Genomic DNA, 23391 nt, shown 5'->3' with positions numbered 1-23391 from the left:
GTACACGACAGGAGGCGTACGTCTGTATGTCCCAGATAGTACTGACAGCTGGTGGCACTCTTTGGCAGCTGTCGTCTATCGCGGCGCCGCGGGGCACTGGCAAGACTCGACTTGCCGCTCCGATAACGATAAGCAATTTTTTTGAACAGGCATTCTCTACTCCAGACACAGTTCAGTTCGCATCCCAGCCAACCACACCAAATCCGACGGACGACAGACAGATCGACCACCGTCACAATGCTTCGTCAAATGTGAGACGCGCCCAATCTACGCTGCGCGCAAATGGAAAGCAGTGCGCTAACATGTTTTTCACAGAAAACCCCGTAATGCGCGCTCCAAGCGTGCCCTCGAGAAGCGCGAGCCCAAGGTCCAGTACGTCCTCTCGACATCCTCACAAGTGAACTGTCCTGCCCGGAGATGATCGCAAACTAATACGGACCCGTCTGCAGAGAAAACCCCAAGATGGCGCTCTTCCTCCGTGGCACATCGTGCTCGCAAGTGACACAAGATGCCCTCAATGAGCTCTACCAGATGCGCCAGCCGCTGGCCAAGCGCTTCGTTAAGAAGAACGACGTCCACCCTTTGACAAAGCCGACTCGCTCGAGTTCTTCTCGGAAAAGAACGACGCCTCCATCCTCGTCTTCGGCCACACCTCAAAGAAGCGCCCCAACGCCATCACCTTCATCCGCACCTTTGGCCACAAGATTCTCGACATGCTCGAGCTCTACCTAGACCCGGAGTCCTTCCGCACTCTCGCACAGTTCAAGGGCAAGAAGGTGCCCATCGGCCTCAGGCCCATGCTCGTCTTCGCCGGCACCGCCTGGGACAGCCCCATTGCCAATGAGTACACTCACGCCCGCAGCTTCTTCACCGACTTCTTCCGCGGCGAGCAGATGGACAAGATCGACGTCGAGGGCCTGCAGTGGATCGTTTCCATCACCGCCGACGAGCCCACGGCTGCCGGCGAGGGTGACGTCGCCGGCGCCAAGCCCACCATCCGCCTCCGTGCCTACACCATCAGCACCAAGCGCAGCGGCTCAAAGGTGCCCCGCGTCGAGGTCAACGAGATCGGCCCTCGGATGGACTTCCGCGTCGGACGCATGCGCGAGCCCGACGAGGCCATGCTCAAGGAGGCTATGAAGAAGCCCCGCGGCACCGAGGAACGCACCAAGAAGAACATTACGACGGACGGCATGGGTGACAAGATGGGTCGCGTGCACGTCGGCCGCCAGGACCTCAGCGAGCTGCAGACGCGCAAGATGAAGGGCCTGAAGCGCAGCAGGGACGTCGCGAGCGAGGATGAGGGGGAGAAGGGCGACGTTGAGGAGAAACCCAAGAAGGGCCGCAAGGAATAAAACGGTGGTGGCAACGGCCCTTGGCGACGGAGCTCGGTTGGTCGTGTCTGTATGTGCCGTGGACTTTGATATACATATCCGGGTGGGAGGAGACGAAGCGGAGGACCACTCATCGGCGTTCTTGTTTTTGGTCAGGAGGCATCCCCACGGTCGGAGTTTTGAGCTTCTTTCAGCAGATGGTCGGCAGATTACAAAAGCAGGAACAGAGTCAAAAGCAGTTAAAGACATTATTTATTCATGACGTTTGGATATCCATGTTGGCCAGGGGCACTCGAATGGTGATGTGTTTCCAGTGAATACTGATGGCCCTCCACCCCCTACAGCTCGAGATCCGACACCCTCCACACCAGACGCTCGCCGCTGGGCTCCCTTTTCCGTAACAGCTCGATCGCCTTTTGCGCCCTCTCCAGCATCGTGGCACCCTCGACGATCTTCTCCTTGTTCGGCTTGATGATGCCTTGCTCTAGGAGCGTGGGCACAATCTCTCTTTGCATCTTCTCCTTGAAGAACTCGTTCTGTCGCCAAATTAGCATTCTGTTTCCCCGGGCCGTCTATCCATGTCCGGGCCTGACTTACCGCTAGGTAATGATGCGTCCTCACCCCGCGCAGCTCGACGCCCTCGGCCCACTCGCCAACGAGGACCCGGCTCACGTCCATCTCGTACTCGGGCTCGACGTCATCCGTCGCGTCCCGGATGATGACCGGGAGCATGATGGCGACCTTTGTCCCCCTACGCGCAATCTTTGTCAACGGCCTCAGCGTGCCCTCGACGGAACCGATGCAGTCCAGCACGAACGGCACGCCCTCCTTGCCGACGAAGCCCAGAACCTTGTCCACGACGTTGGTGTCGCGATAGCTGAACGTTTCCTTGGCACCGAGCTCTTTGAGATAGGCGTGGTGCTTCTCGCTCGCCACGGCCAGTACGTTCCGGTAACCCCAATGCCGCAGCACCTGCAACGCGTACAAGCCCACACTGCTCGCCGCTCCCCAGACCAGCAACGCGTCGTCCTTCTCTTTGGGCTCCCAGCCCGCCGGCTTCGGCCACGGCAGCTCCAGCCCCAGGTCAGTCGTCACGGCGTGGAACACGGTGATGAGGTTCGTCGGCACCGTCACGGCCTCCTGTGGCGTGACGTTGGACGGCAGCTTGGAGACCAGGTACTCGGGCACGGTGACGAAGTCCTGGTGGGCGCGTTCGCCGAAGTCGCGGAACGCAAAGGTGAGGACCCGGTCGCCGACGCGGAGGCGCTCCACACCCGGCCCGACGGCGACGACGGCGCCCGCCGCGCCGCCACCCATGACCTCCGGGTAGTTGCAGAGGAGGCCGCCGTCGGCGCGGTGGAGATCCAGCGGGCTAGAGGCGGTCCACTGGTTTTGAATGAGGACCTCGCCCTCGCTGGGCATCCTGGTCTCGCGGTCGACGAGGACGAGGGGCGCACGCTTGGCGGGCGTGGCTACGGCCTTGTGAGTCTTTGGGATGTTGACCATGGTTGGTTTCTACGCAGTTGAAGAGATGATCTGGCTTGCACGATACCAACCGTCCCCCTCAGCAAAGGAGGGGGAGCTGGGAAGATTTTTATATCTGACCCCAAAACACTGCCAACTTGCGAACTCCCAACGATCGTACTTCCAAAATGTGTGAACGGCATGAAGCCGAAACGCGGCGGCGGGTCTGCTGAATAATTCTGATCGCAAGCTCGGCGCCGGTGCCGGCAACGTCGTGATTTCTAAGCGGAACGACGTGACGCAAGATGTGGGACTGGACCACTCCCCATCCCTGAATGCTATTGCCTTCCAAATTCATCTGATTTGCTTCACCACTCAGATACGACGACCCTTAAAAACAAGCCTTTTCAGTCCTTCTCAATTGGCCGCTGAGCTGTAAATAGAAGGAACATCGGATGCCATGTCTACATGCTACGTCATTGTGTAGCCACTGCGAAGCTTCGTGCTGCTTCTCTGGGTGACGCCAGGCATATGCGTGAGTTTAACGCCAGTGGGGAAAGTGGGGAGATTGAAGTCTGCAACACCATCAATCAGGTTTGCCAACTGGCCACGCTTCGGAGCTCGCACGGGACGCGGGTCGTAGCACTGACCTTCCGGCAGCAACTCACGGGCCCGACAACTCCACCGGATCCGGGACCCGCAGCGCGGCCGGCAAATATGGACCCTCCGGAGCCTGCCCCGATATAGTCCTCAAGGCCCTATTCACGGTAGTGAGGAAACTAAGAGCTGAAAATCCTCGACAAATTTTAGCGATGGGCTCCTGCAAAGTATCACTTGCACGGACGAGGCAGCGGGGTTGAAATACGGTCGAATCTCCGTTGCGAACAAAAGCGAAGAAGTATGGTTCGCTGATAGGCAATGACGAAGGGAGATGAAAGAATCAAACTCGTGGTGAATTGGGGTATACGTTTGGACATATTAGTCCAGTTGTTCTGGACTAAACCTAACGTTAGATCACTGTCGAAACAATTCCGGTAGACTCCCATGATCGAGCGCCGCGTCGGCACAATCCTCGGTATGACCGGCACCACGCTGGCGGCCGCAACATCTGGCATCATGCCCGATCCACCAGCACGACGAGCCATCCCGCGCCGCATTTCCAGGCACCAATACAAGGATTACGTCCCTCTCCTCCGAGGTTGTGATCCCTTGTCTCACGGCAGTTCCCCAGCCCTCAAGGGCTGTCGCCGCCGACACCGCGTCGCTCAGTGGTGATGCGCAAAACAAGAGACAGAACCGTTTTGCTTTCCCCCTCCTTCCCCCTTCTCCATTTTCTTTGTTGGGTATGTCTCGTGGAAGCAGATATCCCGAGAGGTATTAATAATCAAAAAGTTGGACCAATCAAGGTCCCCGTGAGGAATCCTTGGTCCCAACCCCATAAACAGAAAAACGCTGCGCTGCTGATATCGCTCTGGCTTCTCGCAACGGAAAAACAAAACAAACTCGTTCCGGTTCGCATGCGCGGAATGCCGAGATGCCTACATGCGCGACGGTGTGTTGAGGACGTTGCCTCCCATGGGGCCGGCGGGTACCGTCCTCGGGGTCTCGATGCCGTGCCCGAGGTCGTAGCGGTAGGTGGGTGGGTGGCCGACGTCACGGAGCGCCTTCTTCACTCGTTGCCTCATGGAGCGGCGTTCTTTCGGTGCTGCGGCGACTACTTCGTGGACGAACTCAGGGTCCTTCTCGAAGGAGCAGAGGGTCGAAGTCTCGGAGAAAGTAGAGGGGGCGTACGAAGGTTTGGCCATGTTGATGGTTTTGGCGTTGTTGGCTATGATAGGGGGCGTTTCCTAGGGTAGCTATTTTGGCAGTGGTAGTAGCAGCGGTGATGGTGATGAGGATGATGTCCGATACGAAACCTGGCGGTGGCTTCTTATAGGTGCCGAAGCTGGATGGATCGATTAAGCAATTGAAAGGGTGATTGACTACTGATGCAAGCCAAGAGGGACCATTGCTGTCAACCGGTGTCCTGAGTCGTCCTCTTTATAACAATGCCCAACGAGCAATGCACCGCCCCGTCGACGCCATGACACGCAATGTCACTATATCCTGTATGTATCTTGTACGTATCCCCCTCGCTGCCACACCGCATTTGAATGGAGCGGTTCTGTCAGACGGGCGCACAACACGGTATCTTCTTCTTCCAAGCCCCCGTGGCTTCGATCGATCCACACATTCCATCACCCTCTTCCCACCATCATGTTCCCCCAACCGTCCAACCAGATGGCGTGAAGTGCCGCAAGGACCACATTGGTGCAAATGCCTTTGGCAAAGTCCTAGGATGTTAGTCCAAAGGCCAACGACGCGGGCTTGCCAAAGCTTGTAAGCTTGAGCTTATTCCCTGCTCTGCATGCTGTTGCCTGACTGGTGTGGTGTGCTGGTACACAAGCTAAACTGCCTTAGGTAAGGCATTGCTCCCGGCACTGAGTCACCGGCCGATCGGGGTTCATCCCTCTGCAGAGAGACGGAAAGGAAACCAGGTAAGCCTTCGTCCCCTGCAAGGAATATGGAATGCACTCGTAAAACAACCGCTCTGGTCCTGGTCCCGCAAGTATGATGTACTACGCCGCTAACCTTCAATATACAGTAGGAGGAGGTTAATGTCCCTTTCTGACGGTCGCTGTCCCTTTCTGACGGTCGCTGTCCCTTTCTGACGGTCGCTGTCCCTCCCTCTATCGTTGGTACCTTGACAAGGACCAAACACAGCCCCCCAAAGCCACTGGAACGCACTATATTTCCCAGGCCATTGAGGCGCTCTAATTCATCCAATCGGTCACCAGCACTTTCTTGTCTCTTCCTCTCTCTGTGAAAACCGCATCCCACTCGGCCGCCCGCATCAGAAGCATCCACAGGGTCATCGGTCAGAGTCATCCTAAGCTAACAATGCAACGAGGAGACACGCAATCGCCTTGCGACATGGATCTCGGACCCCCCGGAAACGAGCCATCTCCATATTCCCCCCCTTCCCGGAGCCGTTCCGGGGGATTGAGTGGTGACAACAACGGCGGCCGGGCTTGTTCACGCGGACGATTAGACGTCCGATGCTGACAGTTCGGTTCTCGGCACAGCCAAAAACCAGGACTCCGATTTGCGCGTTGTTGCGTGTTTACCGCACAAAGTCCTGGATCACCACAGGGGGACCCCCCGAGGATGATCAATCACCAGGGGGGGTTATCCGTGAGACCGTGACGACTACCGGGCCAGTGCAATGCAATCAATGTAAGCACTAGAGTCCGAATGGGTTTGTTCGTCTGCATGACTTCGTGGCCTGAACGCGACAGCCATGCATGCCACTTTGCGTACCCGCATCCGTCATCGCGGAGATCCCAACGTGACTCTTCGTCGGCCTGAACCATGACCTTGTCAATTCACTCTTCCCATGCGGCTCCGATTCCCAACCCCATCAGAGCACCAAGCTTGTCCTTCAAACCAAGCTTCTATCATGGGTCATCTAGGCTCCAGCCAACCCGACTCGGTTCCCGGGAGTGAATAGAGCAAAGCAACCGGGCCGTTGCCAGCACCGCTGGGCTGGGCTTCCATCATGCGCGCCCCAGGCTCCAACCAACCTTCTCCTGGCCCGTCATGATCTTTCCGGGCCCGAAAGTGTCCTCAAGTGGGAGAAATCGAACGAACTTGCCTTGGATCCGGGGTGCAATGCAGCCATAAGGGTCTGCGTTGTCGCTGCGGGTTCAATGTCGAAACAAGTGGCTGTGTATAACCTCCTAAATGAGCCCGAAGAAAGCCCTGCCCTGTTCCTGGGAGACAACTTAGGGTAAGAGAGGCATCTCGAATCAGATGTGATGTTTCAGCACCAAGAAACCCTAGCAGGTGTGTGTGTGTGTATGTGTAGGTGTGTGTGTTTGCAGATCGAGTCAGTAGGATAGGAATCGGATTGTCAAAGCCGGCAAAGCAGAGGTTAACCCCCTCTCTCTGGTACAAGTAGACGAAGACGGCAAACCCAAGTAGTCAAATCATGTAGGGTCATAATGCATAAATCTACTGAGCAATCTACCTACCCAGTATAGTCTCACGTAGCGTGCTCCTCGGCCCCCTCCGAGACATCCTGCAGAGCCCCGCCGGCCGGCTTCTCTCGCTCCGCCTCGGGCCCGGCTTCCTCCTCCTCCGCATCTGCCGGCCGCCACAAGTCCCCCCTGACAAGCGTACACGCCGCGCTGAACATGTCCCGGTGCTCGCAGCCGATCTTCTCGCACAGCGTTACCGCAACGTTCATCGTCAGACCCGGCAGCACGCTTGGGTCGCCGGCCTCCCAGTGCCGCATCTCGTCGTACGTATCGTCGAGTAGCAGCTTGGCGTGGTGGTTGGCATCCCCGTCCCCGCGCATCTTGGAGTGCAGGAAGAAGACGCCGTGCCGGATCGTGTTCTCCGCCATGCAGACGCCCATCTCGACGATCTCGGGCCTTGAGGCCCCGGTCCTCGGCGCCCTGGACCGCATGTACCCCTGGCTTGTCAGGTGGGCAAGGACCACTATGCCCGCCAACTCCTGGGCGGGGAGGTTGCGGACATGTGCAATCTGACGGAACCGTACGTCCTGGCGGTTGGACTCGTGGACCTCCTTGAGGGCCAGGTGCCAGCCGTCGGGCGGCGGAGCATCGCGCAGCATGATGTCTTGGTTGATCAGGGACTTGACGCAAGGGTCGCGCCGAGGGATGACGTCGTCTCTGTAAATGATCGAGTGTGTCTCTAGGTCGGCGATCGCCGAGCACTGCCACAGGGCGCGTCTGAGGTTTGCGCGGATGGTGTCTGCTTTTGACACGTCTCGGAGGTCGTGTTCGTCCCAGAACGCGAGGTATGCGCCGTGAACGATCTCTTCAATATTTCGTTGCCTGTTCTCGAGTTCCCGCAGGGTCTCGAACGTGTATTTGGGAAGCACTTCTCGCTCGCGTGTGTCGGAGGCAAGGATGTGGTTACAAGGTGCGCATGGGTAGCGGGCGGCATTGAGTCTGGTTACAGCGCGCTCGTAACGATCCAGGATACTGCGGTTACTCTTGCATGTCGCGCGAAGAGCCTGGATCCCAGCGAATTCCGCGTGCTCCGCGACTAGAAGGAGAAGGTGTGCAGGTAAAAGCGACATCTTCTCCAATATGCAGATGGTTGAGTCGGTGGGTGTCTAGGTTGTCGCTTTTTAGAGGGCGGTTCACACACAATGCCCAGATAGGGAGGATACAGGAATCCAAGGTATGTGAGTAGGAAGAATGCCGGTTCCAGTTTGACTGATAGGCCAATTATCCTTCCGAGAGGTATATGATTGTACGAGGACCTGGTCGAGGGCGGTAGTTGTTCTTGTAGAGTCTCTCGTCGTCCAGGGATTACTTTGGTTCAAGTGCTTCAGGAATAGACGTGGAGGATGGGAAGACCAAGTGATCAAACACCAGCTGAGTAAATGCAAACAATATAGATGGTGAATGGTTTGTTTCTTCTAATACGTTTAGTGGGCGGGGCGGGTGTAAGTGATTCGGTAATAGGGCCGTCGGTCAGTTCCTCGGATAAAAAAAAATGAGATGAGGTGTCAAGTGCCGCTCAAAGGTAGTGATTCACTGGAGGTTGCCGTCAAAGGCGTGAGGTTTCCAAGGGGTTGAATGGTTGTGTGGTTGAGATGAATAGGAAGAAGACTGAGCCGGACAGAGTGGGATGCAAGCGCGGTGCGGAGCCGACTGCCTTTGAATGATGTCGCGACCGGCCATCCGGGTTCTCAACCGACGACGAAACTGATGTCGTCCGCCCCAGAATTGTCCAGATCAATGAAAATCCGGGTGTTGGAGATGGCCCAAGAATAGATACTGCTTCTCGCACCTGTTTGGCGCGAGAAGAGGGGTTGAGGGCGCATCGCAACAGTCGAGCAGGAATCGCGAGGCCGGCCTGCCAAGGAGAGTGGGTTATCTTGGGAAACGACGGCCAAACAACGAACGACCCCTCCTGGCAGTTATTATCCTTGAGCAGCCATCAAGGTCCACCAAGGAGCCTGCATCACTCTTTGCCGGTCGTTTCTCACCATTCGATTGCTGAAGTCGATCGTGACGGGTTAACTTGGGTAAAGCCACATCTGACGTGCTGCCATATGAGCCACTGCCGCATGCCTGAGCTCTTCTTTGAACATGGGTGTCGAGCTATACATGAAATGGGCACAAGAACACGTCTCGAGGTCTGCCAGACCGATACCGAGGTAGGTGTGGAGGCGGTCGCAGCAGTCTGAGTGAACCATGTGTATACAAAACGATACAACGACCAAGTCATCATGGCCAGCCTGACAGTGTGTCGCCATGGCATATCTGAGCAGACCACACCAAAAGTAATCAGTCGTACACGTTCCTTCGCATTACAGGACTTGTCCAGCCGTCTCTTGATACCATCTTTCTGCTGTCGAGCCCCATAGTAGAGCCTGTGTCTCGGCTCAAAGCTCCTGCCGTAAAAAAGGGGTGGGGGGGCAATTCAAACTGATACCAAAACGCCGAAATATGCAATGTCCTTGACTAGGGTTCGCCGCCCTTTCGAGCCCCCCCCTCCCGCTGTACCTTGGTGCTTGCCCCCGACAGCAAAGATGCTGGTTGAAAACATCAAGCCGATATAGAAAAGACAAAAGTGAAAGGGCCCAAGTGAGCTAGTTGTTCTTCTGGCTGTTGGCAGAACGCTCCTTCATCTCCACCTTCTTTTGTCCAAGATCGACTATTTTGGGGACAAGCTTCTTCTGATTGTCCAGTTCGGCGATGTCGTCGCCTCCGCCAATGCTCACGCTATTGACCAATATGTTGGGGACCGTCTTTCGGCCGGTCTTCTGGCCCAAGAAAGCTTGCAGTTGGGGGCCGAGAGGATGTTTGTCGAGTTCGACCACGAACGGCGCAGGGTCGATTGAGTACTTTTCGAGTAGTAGGGCCTTGGCCTTCTTGGAGTATGGGCAATAGGACTTGGAGAAGATGATGACTGTGCAGAATTGGTCAGTATGTAGCGAAACGTGGAGGTCGAAGGCCAGCTCTACCTGGTGACTTTTTCAGGATCAAGTTGAGCTCAGCCTCGACGGCGTGATCCTCATCACTCTCCGTCTTCTCAACGTCTGCACCATCCTTTCCAGCGGCCGTCTTTTCCTTCTTCTTGTCTTGTCCAGCGGCCGAATTGCCCTTTCCGACCACTTCGCTTGGCGCATTAGGCTTCAGCGGCGACTTCTTGTTCGCAAGCTCCTTGGCCTTCTCCTCGGCGGCTTTCAGTCGGCCTGCCATGTCCTTTGCCAGTTTCTCGTCGTCTGCGTCTACATCGCCGTCGGCGTCCTTATCGACAGGCACGTGGCCGACTGCCTTGGGCTTATTCTGATCCAACACGGCCTGGTTCGGCGGCTGTTTGTGTTTTAGACCGTTGACCGTTTTGTGGTAGAAGTCTTGAATCGTGCGCTCGTCTTTGACTTCGTCCGCTCGTAGCGACGACGTGTAGAAGAGGACGAAGACAACACCGATTAGCACACCCACGAGGAGGGTGCGCAGTTGCCTTTGGGAAGGCATCTCGCTGCGTTCGCAGAAGGCGAGGTGGTTGATGGGCGGGTGGCTGTTGTAGGAAGCAATTGAAGTTCGGAACAAGTCCCTCGGGGCTGACGATTGTTAGATGTTGCGATTGCCGCGAACTGCTTGATGGCAAGGAGCGAGGCAGAAGCAATGACAGGACGTAGTCGAAGAAGGCAGGCTGTCTGGTAGATGCTACAGTAGCGAAGCTATCGACAAGCAATGCTGAGACAAGGTTTGCCTTGGGGACTATGCGACCACCCTTCAGATTTGAACGTGCCGTTGGTCAAGTAGAAGCCCCAGCGTTTCGGAGCTTCCCCAGCAATCGGGCGCTTTGGGTGTTTCGAGCTGATGGACAATGTGTTGACATATGGCGTAAGAAGGATCAAGCGTCGATGGCGTCCAATGGAACCGCGAGGAGGACGTGGCTGTGGTGGCCACGGGTATCGAGTTTGCGTAAAGAAGGGTACGTTGTCGCAGTCGCGCGCGCACTATCGTCGTGTTCGAGAACTGTCAAGAGGCAAAAGTGGACAGAAAGGGTTGGAGAAGCTGGGGAGTTGAGATCGGCAATTTGGCTCCCGTGACTAGCCATTCTTGTTGCTGCTGCATCGCTGGACAAGTGCACGTTGGGCGGGCTACAGATACCTGCCGACGCAAGGTACACAGTACGCAGAGATGAGCCGTGTTAGAGTATGGACCGCTGGTCGATAGTACCTCCCTCTTGGCGCGAAACTCCAAGCACTTACCTAGGTAGGTAGTGGACAGCTCTAGGCAAGGTAAGCCTGGTAAGGAAGGCAGGCACCTGGGTACCTCAGGTAGAGAGGCAGTTTGCATGGCCCCAAGACGGGCAGCGGGAAATCCCCGAGGTCGTGCCAGGATTACAGCACCTTGACCCTTCGTATCTGCACATCACCACCATCAGAGACAGCTTTGGTGGAGCACCGATTTCATGCACACCAATCGGTGGGTCTAACGCGTACTGTGTTGCCGCCCACCCCAAGAAGTAGTACGGATACAAACCACCAAAAAAAGGCGGACATGGCTGTTATATTGACGCGGCTCCAAAGATCGTCGCCTCGACGCATCGTCAACGAGTCCTCTTGATTGATACCGCAATACGGATACTATTATTAATGATGCCGTATTCCCTGACCGATAGTATAACATACCTCTGACGCGAGCTTATCCCACGTGAACCCTAACCCAAATCACCTAACTCAATAGCCCTACTCGGGATGTGGTGGCTGGCATACGTAGCCAGCCGCCTTCGGCACCAATGATGGAAATCTACGGCATCAATAGGTAACCAGTTGCACTTCATCTTCAACCCGGCTTCCCGTGCGCAAACGAAACGACACGGGACGAAACGACATGGGACAACTTGACTCGATTCGAACCGGAACGGGAAGAAAGGACGAAACTGACCCCGGCCTTACAAAACAAGATACTCCGACTCACTGAATAAATCTCCACACAATACATCAGGAAAGAAATCCGATATGATCCTTACCCGATCCCGGACATAGGGGAAGAGAACCCTCCCGTCCTCATTTGGCAAGCTACCTACAACGAGACAGACATCGTTGCCGAGAGACTTGACAAAGTTCGTGCCACTCGACAGGGTTTCGCCAACAGACAGCCCGCAATGGAGAACTTTTCAGCATGAATGGGCCGGGTTTGGCCTTTTGAGGGCGCGACACGAGAGCGTTTCTACGGTTGCACATCACCATTACAAAGTGTGTGGAAAAGCATGGTATTTCTCGATGGCCAAAAAACATCTCCAGTCATACATACCATACCGTCTTGTCCTCGATTAACCTCATTAGCTTCTTTCGCTGATCCTGCAGCGAATCTCATACAGCATTTCATCATCTTCACCATCCACCGTGTCAACGGTTGCTCATTAACCAAGCACGACAACACTAATCCGTCTACAACTCGGGAGCCAGTCCTTCTTATACCTCCCGTTGAAATTTGTGGTGCTTGACGATTGCGTGGGCACGCAGCAGTCGCATCGCCGCGTCGAGATGCAGACTATTGGCACTATCCGCGTCCGGGTTAAACCCACTGCCGCCGCGTGCCGCTGCCAGGTTGAATGGACCGGGTCCTGACTGCACAAGTGCTGTCATTGCATCCGTTTCTCGCCTTGAAGATGCTTTTGCTTCTGTGTTCGCTGTTTTTGGGCGGCCTTCTCTGTACTCCGTCGATGCCAATGCCGACCGATCGTATGGTGAAGGTGCTGACGACCTTTCCATGACCATGTGGTGGAGCGCCGGCTTCATATCCTGCGAGAGCTTCATCGGGGCCGCTCCGATTTGCTCGATTAATTGCGAGTGCTGGTGACTTGAGTGAGCGTGTGTGGCGACACGGTCTCTGTGGCGTTGGAGATGAGAGTGAAGCGACGATGGTGCGGTTTGTGCTTGTGCCGTGAGGAGCATTAACGGTCCAAGGTACGCAATGGGCTGCATGTCGGTGAAGGTGTTGGTCTAGGCCTGAAAGTTCGAGGAGCGGTCGCTATTATCTTGTCTCTGAAATGTCCTTGAACTTGCGGGAATCCCCAATGTTGAGTTGGCTCGAGGAGTCTGTGACGAGCTGGAGGGCGAGGGGTTTATAATCAGCCTCAACGGCTTTCTAGAAACCTTTCACTTCTTAGACATACGACGCCCAAACACACTACAACGTCACATCCAACGGCACCGAAGGCCGGTACAATCGCACCAACATGAGAAAACGGGAACCAGCCTTCGACTGGAATGCAGACCAGCTGCACAGCCAGTGCGATCAAGACCCTGTGATGGCACCCAAGCATCTAGTCAGACTCCAAGGGTCCTGTCTTAATCAACCAGCCAACCCCTTGCTCTACAACGCCTCAACTGTCATGAGTGGGCCTACCTTACCAAAGTGCTCAGAACCCTCGAAGCCGAGAAAGAAGTTTCTGATCTGCTGTTTCACGTTTCATTCGGCCTCAACGTTTTCTACTCCACGTTCGGTTGGCTCTGGATGAAGCGAAGCAGATGGCCGCCTAGGAAATGCTCAAAGAGTAAGCGCGCGCTGGCGTTGAGAAGGGGCCGTCGAAACATTCACACCAACCAGCTTCCCTACTTCCGGCAACCAAACAACAAGCCCTCGCACAGACAGAAAGGCGTGACAGCAATACGACAATGACAGGAACTGGCCAGCGTGTCTGCCTAGATGGACCGAGGAGAGGGCGGCTTGGTTGTGATAAGATAACCAACTTGCCTATTCAGGCCATCACCTTGATTCTGACTGGGCACCTTCAAATTCCCTCAGCTCCTCCCCCGTCGATAAGCCTGTCCTTCACTTTCCCCCCTTTCTCCTCTATTTTGTTCTTTTTCTCTCCTCCTTGCCCCTTCATCATTCTACAGATGCTAGACCCTCGCTTCTAGACCAAGGTCCCTCAGACTCAGGGTCCTTCTGAGACATCCCTCTCTAGGTACTGTGATGAAGAACCCCCTCCCTTTCCCCTTCCCCAGCCTCTGCCAGACATTCCACTTACACACTTTTGCCGATCCAGACCGCCGGCCTCCTCACCCGCCACCGTCAGGAATTTTCAACAAAGGCCACCACCGAGACCTTACGAAACGTCAGTTGTCTTTCAAGATCTGCGCTATTGTCAGCAGATCCCTCGGGCCAGACGATACCCGGTCTCTCCACCTACGCATCAAACACAACGAGCCACAACCGCCGAGAAGCAGACAATGGTCATGTCTCACCACGTCAATGGGGATCCCTCTTCCATCTTCCCTCTTGAGGGCGGCTGCGCCTGCGGCAACATCAGGTACTCTCTCAATGACTCGCCCCTAGTCGTCCACTGCTGCTACTGCACATGCTGTCAGCGCGAAACCGGCACCGCATTTGCCCTTAACGCCGTGGTCGAGGGGGACGAGGTGACTCTCCTCCCGAGCAAACCTTCCACCTCGCCGATCCAACCGCTGGCATCTTTCCCGAACTCCATCCGCGACGACTGGACTCCCAAGCTGTATGGGCCCGACGGACACCACGAGATCAACGAGGCAAGTGGCTCTACCGGGGAGAAGAGCAGGGCAGGTATCCCCTCACCTGTTATGCTGCCCGTTCCAGCCGAATCAGGCGCTCCGCAACACATTGCTCGTTGCCCGCTTTGTCTTACACCTGTGTGGAGCAACTATGACGGGACTGGCCCCTTGATGAAGTTCATCCGCGTCGGGACCCTCGACTCACCAGCTCTGCTGGGTGGTCCGGATACCTATATTTTCACGCGCAGCAAGCAGCCCTTTCTTGAGATTGCCAACGATGGCAAGCCTCGCTTCGACGGCTTCTACCCGTCAAAGGAGGGCATTTGGAGCCCCGAGGCGTTGGTTCGTCGGGACAAACTGATTGTTCGCGTTAAGAAATGGAGGGAAGAGAATGGCTTGGATGTATAAGCGGGTATGGTCTTAAAGTGTGTGTGGAGGGGTTCTCCTCGGCTTCCGATCTGTCGATAAAAAATCATGCACACATCGCGTGTTTTCGTACCACTTCATGAGCTACCAACCTCGGCGTTGCATCTGAGAAACCTCTCACCAAGCCTATCTCTGTCAGCTGCAGGCTACAGTAGATCCGCTGTTCCGAGTTGTCTCGTTTTGTACGCCGGAATAAAGTGTTGCTTGTGAAATCACACAATGCTTCCTCGGCAAGCTGAAAAGGACCGCTGTGCTTGCTCCGCCACTGTTTCGCCTGGCATATTACATCACTTGGCCGGGACGTTCTGCAGATACTCAGTAGGCCGACTAACATCCGTGACAATCCAGGGAAACAAGCAGTTCCGCCCTGGCGAAACTGCTTGCTTGCATCTCGCGTTGCCCACAGCACACGCATCTCCTGTCCCGGTGGGCCAATACCTCTTCTCACAGGCGACCGTTAGCAAAGACGAGACCACACAACACCTTTCCTGCCCGGGTTTGAGCTCCTATTGAGTCACGGGAGAATGAACGGACAAGATGGACGGCGACGGAGGGATGCCTCCCATCATCTCTGTTCCAGCAGCAAGCTGTCTTGCCCCTTCCCTTCCCGAACCGGCACGCGGGCCCATCGGACCACGGTCCAGTGTTTACGCCCGGCTCCTCCACGTCAATCAATGCCCGGGGTCTCTTGTGTTTCCTCAAAGGGCGATGGCGGAATAGGCGGGGTCACTCACGCTCAACCCGCTCGGCGCCGGCGCGCAGAGAGAGGGGCAGACTTGCGAGAAAAGGGCCTTGAGACGACCAAGTGCGCTTTCTCCCCCGAATCCTGTTGGAAGTCCGCTGCGCTGCCTCGTCCTACACCGTTCGTCAAGGAGACCTGCTCTCGTGCCCACCTGCACGGAGATATGCCACCAGCGCTTCGGGACGTATATACAAATGCACTGGACATCCTAGGCTATCCTTCACCTTGATCACCATCAACTCGTCGCCCTTGTTGCCCCTATTCATCAGGAAGCAGGAATTAAACTTGCTCCCTCTCTCATTTCTTCTATATAGTCAACAAGTCAACGCCTCCCAAGCTCTACTTACCCCTTTCTCGCATCTTCCTGCTCGGCGTCTCATCCACATCACATTTCTCACCGACACCCACATACACAAGCACATGACACCATAGGCAGCGCGGTCCAATTGGGAAGTTGTCTCTCAATTCGACTTTGGTTACGGATAGTTGCTTGGATATATCCTTCAACGCGAGCTTACCCCCTTTCCCCTCTCTCTTCCGAGAATTCGAATAAAACTCAACAACGTACCGACATATATGTTTGTGTGCGTCTGTAATGCGATTTGGTAAATGCAAAAACCCTGCCCCGTGTTCCCTGGGTTGCGAACATAACGAAAGGGGGAAAAGAAAAATTGCATCCAAGGGGATTTGCGAGAAATACGATTCTTGCATTGACTGCTTCCGAACTACACATACTAAACACACCCGAACCCCATGGATTGTCGATCCACTGTTTCCCTTTCTCCCCAAACGCCATTGTAAGAGGGGGGAAAAAACATACATAAGAGGATGAAGAAACTATCATTACGTCGATGATGTCGGGTTGAACAATACTGACAATGGAAAAAAAGAAAGAAAAAAACAGGTCTAAAAAGCCACCGGAGCTTAGGAAATAGAACTGCTCGGGGTAGGAAACTTGAGTAAGATCCCCGAGATGAATAACGAAAGATAGGGGGCTCGTTCGAGAGCTCCATAGAAAGCCCGTCTCTTCGGACGAGATAGTCTAAGGCAATGGCGATGCTGATTTCCAATCAACGCGGGAAGAATAACGAGCAGCCGCTTTAAAACCAGGTGGCAAAGGATGAACGTGACGCCGTACTTTTTGATTCGCTATTGCTGTGTCATGCAGGATGAAAGTTGCCCGACATTTCTATCCAGACCTGTCGTAATAAAATCGTTTGTCAAGAGGATTGCGCTAGTGCTGCGAGCATGTGACCCTGAGTGCACGGCGTGTTCTCATTGGCAACATTTTGCCTAGCCGATCTTCCGGAAGCCTTCGACCGTCAACATCGGCACCTCCACCTCGCTGAGGCCAAGGACGCCTTCGTCCCGTCTTCGGTCGACGAAGCCGTTGCACTCTGCAACGATCAGACTCCACTCTGCAAGGGCGCGGCCGGTGTAAACGGCACGCTTGGCGTACATGCCTGTCGGACGAAGTGGTTGCGTCAAGGGCTCAGGCCCGTTTCGGCGACCTTCAGGTCTCTGTTGTTGCTGTTGCTGCTCTAGGGTCTCAGGCTGGGATTGAAGCTGGACCTGAGGAGATGATGATTGCGGCTGCAGCTGTTCTTCCTCGGCCTTCTTCTCGGCAGGCGATGAAGCTGTTGATGAGGCGGACGACATCGACGATGCTGAGGACTTCTCCGCCCCTTCGAAGTCGAAGGTCATCAGCTCCACGTTAGGGTTGTTCTCGAAGTCGAACTTGTTGCTGAGCCTGCGCGCAAGCGAGGACGAGGACACAGCGGTGACGGATGACTTGCGTTCGAGCGTGGGGGAGGTAAGCGGGCTGGCGTTCCTGGCGCCATCAACGAGACCCTTCTTTTTGGAACCAGAGACACGCCGTGTGGGGTCCGGGAGGCCAGCGGGCAGTGGAGGTGGCGAACTGCCGCTTCGGGACCGAGCACTGACCCAAGCTTGCGCCGGTGCGGGAAGACGCGGGCGGGTGAGGAGGCGGTCACGCGGCTGGGTGACGGCATGGGGCTGCCAGGTCAGTGTGAACTTGAAGACGAACTTCTGCTCCATGAATATAGGCGACGCGCCGGGAGAACTGCCATCAGAAGATGCGGTAGCAGCGGAGGCGGTGGAAGTAGAGATCTTGGGCGGTAGAGGAGGGCCTCCTTGACGACGCTTCGAGAGTGCGGATGACTTGAGCGGCGCTTCCTTGCGTGATGCCTCGCTGTTGTCCTCACTGTCTGAGCTGTTGCCTCCCAAAGACAGAACCTTTCCGATCAGAGACCAGCGCTTCTTGCTGTTGTCTGCCTTGGCAGTAACAACCTCCTTCGTCTCGGGCGGCGGCGTCGAGGCCGCCATGACCCCTTCGCCGTTGACGATCTTAGAGAACGAGTCGAAGGGCTGATTGAAGTAACCAGGCTGAGGAAGGTTGATTTCCGTGCGAATAATCATGAACTTCTTACCCGGGGTAGGGAGACAAGGTGAGGTGGAGGGAGGGAGCTTCCCAGCGGCATTTGCAGCGTTGCGGAGGTAAAGATAGTGAGCCCAACCTGTCTTGAGCCGGGCCGCAGCGACGAGGAAGATTTGACTGACCAGTTAGCGCTTGAGCATCACTTCTCGTGAAGAAAAGAAAAAAAAAAAAAAAAAAAGGGGGGGGGGGGGGGGGGGGTAACTTACGCATCAATCTCATTTGCGCTGCCAGCATCTCGGCAAATCCGCCAGCAGAGCAGGCGCATGTAGTAGGCACGCACCATTGGACACCAGTGATTGAAGTAGGCGTCAAATGTCTCTTCAGAAAGCAACCAATCCAAGCACAAGGCCTTCTTCCTCTCCGGGTTCGCAGTGACTGCTTCCCAAGTCGAGAAGATGAAGGAGAGGAGTCGGACTTCCGTCATGGCGTTATCGGAGACGAGCATTTTTCTACACACGTCGAGCCAGAAGGGCCAATTCATGCCCTTGGCGATATTCGGGTTTTCGAGATCGTCCAATTGATCGTAGGCCACCAGCGCCTCCTCCAAGAAATCGCACAGCGTGAAAACAGCGCTGTGGTCGAAAGCAGACACCCGGCGGGTTGCGGCGCGGGTTACGGCCAGGAAAGCTTCCGCAAAAGTTCGTCTTGCGGGAGCAATGACGGGTAGTGATTCGCCGAGAATATCCTTCAGCAGTACGATGAGCCGATTCTCAGCCATGTTCTTCAGCAGGTTTGCCGGAACTGTCATCGAGGTCGCGGCAGCGTCGGCACCGTAAAATGAGTCGGCAGGCGGTAGCGGGTTCATCATCGCGTCCACCTCGGCTTGTCGGTGGATGGTAGACTCGATACAGGCGAGGATCTGCGCTTGAACCAGCACGAAGCCCGGTGAACGCGCCTTTTCCAGAAGCGGCAGCCCCTCTGGCATGAACTCCTCGGACAGAATGTGATAATACTTGCAAAAAATAAAGAACAGGTCAGTATCACCGCCGCGCCACCTAGTTACCCAAGGACTGAACCAAGGGATTCTCGCCGCCATGACCGAAAGCTTGACCCTCTCCTTGAAGCGGGCGCTTATGAACTTCTGCGATTGCCAGCCAAGCACCCCAATATTGGGTGGGAAAAGCGCCATGATATCCTCGCTTTCACCGCCGTTCTTCTTGGGCAGGCCGAACTCCTCGGCTGTCCGCCTGATGAGTTCCGGCCGCAGATCCCACAAACGCACAAGGATCTCAGCAACGGACGGGCAAAAGAAGAAGCCGTAGGCGCAGGCCTTACCGCACCAATTGACCAAGCTCAAAGGCGCATGCCGGAGTGACATCTTGTCCACCACAATCTGCATCTGCTTCATAAGGTTACCCACAAACATGGTGCGGACGTTGTGCTCGGCCGATTCAGCAAGGAAGGCCTGGCTGGATGCTTGCGAGGAGTCTGTTGTTGACTGGGTTCCCGATCGAGGCCGAACACATTCGTTCGGTGAGCGGTCCGCCAAAGACATGAAATATGTCGTTGTCTGTCGCCATTCGGGTCGCATCATCAGTATCGTTAAGGCTTCAAGCAAAACCGGTCGGTCAATCCCCGCCAGTTGTTGAGTTTGCGGGTCAAGCATCTCCAGTAGACCAGTCCACCACTTATTCAGCACAATCGCCCTCCGCTCGACGTCCTCGAGGTTGAGTCCCTTGTTGGTGGGGTGGTTCATATAGGTCCGCAAGAATGGCAGCAAGGTTACGCGTACCAGGTGCATTCGTTGGGCCATGGTTTTTGAAGGGAAGCCTCCGTGCTCGGTATCGAGCGTCTTGAAGGCGGACCAGATTGTATCCTTATTGACCGACATTTCGCTCCACGACTCGTCTGTTGCCGTGGTGTGAGATTCGGTAACAGATGCCGGTTTCGACTCGGACTTCTTATTGGTAGGAACGGTGCTGTCTGCGTCTTTACTACCGCGCTGACCATGTTCCGGAGCGGCGCTGGGCGGCGGCAAGACGTTTGTGGACGCGGGGACACTGCTGGCATCCGAATCGAGGCTCGATCCAAAGGTGATGAGCATGCTTTTCGGTCGCTGCTTGATCTTGGTCAAGAACATACTCGTCCGGTTGTGAGCACGTGCCGGTTTTAATGACTCGGCGCTCTTCGCAGCGGCGGATTCTTGGTAGATAAGCATAGAGAGGGGCCTCCTACGCGGCGCTTCGGCACCCTTGACGGAATCGCTGCTCGAGGCCCTACTACGAGAAGGACGAGGGGGAGGTGCAGCGGGCGGTTCTAGGTTTCTCTTCGGAGACGGGGAGCGAGAGGTGGACATCCATGATTTCTTCGCAAAGGTAGCGAAAGTCTCCGACACCGTCCTGGGGCGTTCTCGTTCGACCGGTCGCGCCGGTGGTACCGGGGCGGCAGATGGCACAGCAGCGCCCACGTGTTCTCCGGCGTGAGTGCTAGGCCGCTCGGACATAACGGGTCTCTCGGGCAGCGGCGGCTCTTTGACCTTTGACGGCGACCTCGACGATGGCAGCCATGACTTCCGCCGCTCCATCAACGACGCCCGCCTGCCTCTTTTCTGCAGCTTCTCGTCGTCCTTTTCCTTCTGCTTCCCTTCTCTCGTGTTTTCCTTATCATCGTGTCTGGAAGGTCCGGCCAGCTTCACCTGGTCAGATTGTGCTGGCGTAACAGCCAGTACCGGTGGTAGCTTCTCCTTTGCAGCAGCTTCCTCGGACCCCTTGCCATCGAGATAGAGTGTCGTGTTGAATTCGGGGATTGTGTTGAAGGACGGCAGGTCGAATGCAGCTCGGCCCTGCACGCTAGGGCCTCTTTGCCGTGTGGTTGTTGTCGATGTCGTTCCTACTGGTGCTGTGTCTGGGCGGTCATCGGATGGGTGTGATCGGTGGAGGTAGGAACCGTTTGCTGAATCGACAACAGCCGGAGCCATTGTCAGCGTCGGGCCTTTCATCTCATGGCAGATTCCACCACACAATTAGAGGGATTCGGTCTCCCCGGCCACTGCAGGAGCTGCAGCTGTGGTGGATGTTGCTGCCCGGCTCGAGCTTGGTGGGCTGTTGTTTGCGATTGCGCCGGCAACTGCGACCTAGAACATGTGCTTTCAACTGGGAATGGACGAGACTGATTGGGTAGGGTAAGGGAGGGCCGGTCGGAATGCTCGGTGTCACTGTGGTACGGCGTCTGCTGTCCCCCAGCCGAGGTATGCAAGGTGAGGTGCGAAGCGTAGTGAGGTGATGTAAGCAGGTCCTGGAATCCGCGCCTAATACCAGACTTGACAAAGAGAAAACCTGGAGCCAAGGTGTGTACAGTTGGCAAAATGCGCGGTTTGGTTTGTTGGTCCGTCGGCGGCCGGTGTCTCTGAGCCGGCAGAGGGAACAGATGCAAAAGCCGGAAGAAGAAGACCGTTCGGTGGGCGGCGGATGCGGATATGGATATCACGAAGTCGTAACCGTTCGTCAGGCACACGTAGAGACGGAGACAGAGCACTGGCGTCTGGTGGCAGCGTACAATGGACAGAAAAAGGATGAACGAATGACTGGCGGATGAGGCGAGGTGAGGCGTGGCAAGTCGACCAGCTGTTGCTCTGTCCCTTCTTCGGGTCTGGGACTGGGGGGCGGGCTGAAGGATCTGTGTTTGGTTGCAGGTGGTGGAGTGGTTTGTCTGGGATGTTTCTCTTGGGTTTGACCGGTCTGCTACAAGGTCCAGTCCTGGAGCCACTTCGACGGGGATTGTATGTCGAGGAAAATGGATAAGAGAAGTTCGAAGAGTCGAAGGCTCGGGCAATGAGAAGAGAGACAGGAATCTGAAGAGGTGCAGCGGGACGTGACGGTCGGGGGAAAGGGTTCCCTGTCCAAGACTGGAGCTGGAGCGTTTCAAGTGAAAGAGCGACAGAATAGCGGAGCCATGGAATATTATAGCGACCTCCACCTTTTTTTTCCCCCCTTCTTCTTCCTTCTTTCTGGAATTTGGGGGTTGAGGAACGCGCGCCGAATATTGCGACACGACGGTGGATGATGTCAATTCAATGTCGCTGGTCGTCAGCAGATACAAGAAAGACTTGCTGTGGTGTAGACGGGAATCATGCTCAGCATTTCTGTACTTGGTCCGTTCTCTGTACTCTGAACTCGGTACTGTACCCGTCCAAGACTCGATCAACTTGTCTCAGGCGCGGGAAAGAGAAGGAAACAAACGACGGGAGGAGAGTTGGCTTGGTAGCGAGAGTCAGGTCGTTGCCTTGACCAGGATGCGAGGTGACGAAGGGATAGGAGGAGGGAGAGAAACCTCAGAACAGCTACGGGAAACTCGTCGAAGCAAAGAGGGACGGAGGCACACCACACACACACACACACACACACACACACACACACACGCACAACAAAAGAGACGATCGAACAATCGGGAGGCGGGACAGGAGGGGAGGAGGCGCAAGGGGGGGGGGGGGGGGGGGGGGGGGACAGGGGTATCTGCAGACGCGGTGGGTGGCAGTAATAATAGAAACCAAGAGTTCATATAATAATACAATGTACGTCAGTGGGATTTTCGGTATTAACAGCTAAGGGGTAGTAATATCACGCGAACCGGTACTACCGCCTACCGGTACATGCTCCTGATAAAGTGCCATGTTCCTGGCCTCTCTTGCACTTGATCTTGGCCCGGGCAATCAGGCTTGGCCCTCCCCCCCTCAGTCCACTCACTTCGCACAGAAAGACGAACAAGATCACCGCCTCTTGGCCGTGAACCCAAAAAAGGCTGTGCGGACGCCGTCAAACTCGACTTGGATCAGTCATCGTCGGATTCGCCCGCCCCATAAACCAGAGCAAGACGCCATCAGGCATCAGCTGCCGCGCCAGCACACAGAAGCCGTGCTGTTCCAGAAGCGCCAACTACCTCGATAAACGTTCGCCTCCGTCTCGTCTGGTCTTATGTAAAAATTATGCAGAGTTAGGATGCATACGCCGTGCAGTACCGGTACGTGTGTGAGTTGCACGACTGAGAGCGACGCCCGAGGCGCTGCCACAGCTGCCAGGCTAGCCAAATCAGACGCGTAAGAGAAGCAATCTCGTTTCTTCATGTACGGTAGGTATAGGTAGTCTGGACGGAGTACGCAACAGAACGGCTTAGCCTCCTTCCCATGCTGCAGTGTACGAATCCAAGCTAACGCCGACTCGTTGGCGCGTTGGAGGAGTTGACCGGGGGGTGTGGTTGATCGCCCAGCGCGCCAGCGTGGATCAATACGAACGAGGGTCCGCCTTTTTTTCTCTCCTTTGTGCCAGTGCCGGCACACGAACTGAGATAGAAAACCTGCCTTGGCCCCGGGCAGACCCTGCAGACCGAAAGAGGGATGGATGCCTGAGAGAAGAGGGGAGAGGTTCTCTCTCGGCTGTATGTCCTCCAGGTATCCAGC

General features: G+C 55.7%; 9 protein-coding genes across 9 annotated transcripts; 3 read left to right on the top strand and 6 right to left on the bottom strand.

Annotated features, from left to right (window-relative positions):
- Nucleotides 1-30: 30 nt before the first annotated feature.
- On the top strand, nucleotides 31-1584 carry LY79DRAFT_539295 (brix domain-containing protein). Its single transcript, XM_060556806.1, has 4 exons — nucleotides 31-251; nucleotides 316-372; nucleotides 450-573; nucleotides 606-1584. The coding sequence occupies exons 1-4, from the start codon at nucleotides 238-240 to the stop codon at nucleotides 1353-1355; spliced, it is 945 nt and encodes a 314-aa protein (XP_060418597.1). The 5' UTR covers nucleotides 31-237; the 3' UTR covers nucleotides 1356-1584.
- Nucleotides 1585-1672: 88 nt separating this feature from the next.
- LY79DRAFT_666208 (zinc-binding dehydrogenase) lies at nucleotides 1673-2840 on the bottom strand (the record flags this gene model as incomplete). Its single annotated transcript, XM_060563184.1, has 2 exons — nucleotides 1673-1870; nucleotides 1932-2840. 2 exons carry the CDS (start codon nucleotides 2838-2840, stop codon nucleotides 1673-1675), a joined length of 1107 nt encoding a protein of 368 aa, XP_060418596.1.
- Nucleotides 2841-3694: 854 nt separating this feature from the next.
- On the top strand, nucleotides 3695-4746 carry LY79DRAFT_319785 (uncharacterized protein). Its single transcript, XM_060552397.1, has 2 exons — nucleotides 3695-3985; nucleotides 4123-4746. The coding sequence occupies exons 1-2, from the start codon at nucleotides 3843-3845 to the stop codon at nucleotides 4652-4654; spliced, it is 675 nt and encodes a 224-aa protein (XP_060418595.1). The 5' UTR covers nucleotides 3695-3842; the 3' UTR covers nucleotides 4655-4746.
- A 2136-nt stretch (nucleotides 4747-6882) lies between these two features.
- On the bottom strand, nucleotides 6883-7947 carry LY79DRAFT_587032 (uncharacterized protein; the record flags this gene model as incomplete). The annotated part of the gene is made up of 1 exon (XM_060560719.1): nucleotides 6883-7947. One exon carries the CDS (start codon nucleotides 7945-7947, stop codon nucleotides 6883-6885), a length of 1065 nt encoding a protein of 354 aa, XP_060418594.1.
- A 1524-nt stretch (nucleotides 7948-9471) lies between these two features.
- Nucleotides 9472-10360, bottom strand: LY79DRAFT_666206 (glutaredoxin; the record flags this gene model as incomplete). The annotated part of the gene is made up of 2 exons (XM_060563183.1): nucleotides 9472-9791; nucleotides 9847-10360. The coding sequence occupies 2 exons, from the start codon at nucleotides 10358-10360 to the stop codon at nucleotides 9472-9474; spliced, it is 834 nt and encodes a 277-aa protein (XP_060418593.1).
- A 1863-nt stretch (nucleotides 10361-12223) lies between these two features.
- LY79DRAFT_319668 (uncharacterized protein) lies at nucleotides 12224-13036 on the bottom strand. The gene has a single exon (XM_060552396.1). The coding sequence runs from the start codon at nucleotides 12823-12825 to the stop codon at nucleotides 12313-12315; it is 513 nt and encodes a 170-aa protein (XP_060418592.1). The 5' UTR covers nucleotides 12826-13036; the 3' UTR covers nucleotides 12224-12312.
- Nucleotides 13037-13693: 657 nt separating this feature from the next.
- Nucleotides 13694-15016, top strand: LY79DRAFT_646829 (glutathione-dependent formaldehyde-activating). The gene is made up of 2 exons (XM_060562473.1): nucleotides 13694-13811; nucleotides 13893-15016. Exon 2 carries the CDS (start codon nucleotides 14077-14079, stop codon nucleotides 14779-14781), a length of 705 nt encoding a protein of 234 aa, XP_060418591.1. The 5' UTR covers nucleotides 13694-13811; nucleotides 13893-14076; the 3' UTR covers nucleotides 14782-15016.
- Nucleotides 15017-15825: 809 nt separating this feature from the next.
- On the bottom strand, nucleotides 15826-16598 carry LY79DRAFT_319629 (uncharacterized protein). The gene has a single exon (XM_060552395.1). It carries the CDS (start codon nucleotides 16361-16363, stop codon nucleotides 15881-15883), a length of 483 nt encoding a protein of 160 aa, XP_060418590.1. The 5' UTR covers nucleotides 16364-16598; the 3' UTR covers nucleotides 15826-15880.
- Nucleotides 16599-16834: 236 nt separating this feature from the next.
- Nucleotides 16835-20916, bottom strand: LY79DRAFT_506856 (uncharacterized protein; the record flags this gene model as incomplete). The annotated part of the gene is made up of 2 exons (XM_060553761.1): nucleotides 16835-18116; nucleotides 18206-20916. The coding sequence occupies 2 exons, from the start codon at nucleotides 20914-20916 to the stop codon at nucleotides 16835-16837; spliced, it is 3993 nt and encodes a 1330-aa protein (XP_060418589.1).
- Between the last annotated feature and the right edge of the window lie 2475 nt (nucleotides 20917-23391).

Source organism: Colletotrichum navitas, assembly GCF_030913465.1.
Source record: "Colletotrichum navitas strain CBS 125086 chromosome Unknown LY79scaffold_6, whole genome shotgun sequence".
NCBI classification, from domain to species: Eukaryota; Fungi; Ascomycota; class Sordariomycetes; order Glomerellales; family Glomerellaceae; genus Colletotrichum; species Colletotrichum navitas.
This window is presented reverse-complemented; position numbering and strand designations above follow the sequence as displayed.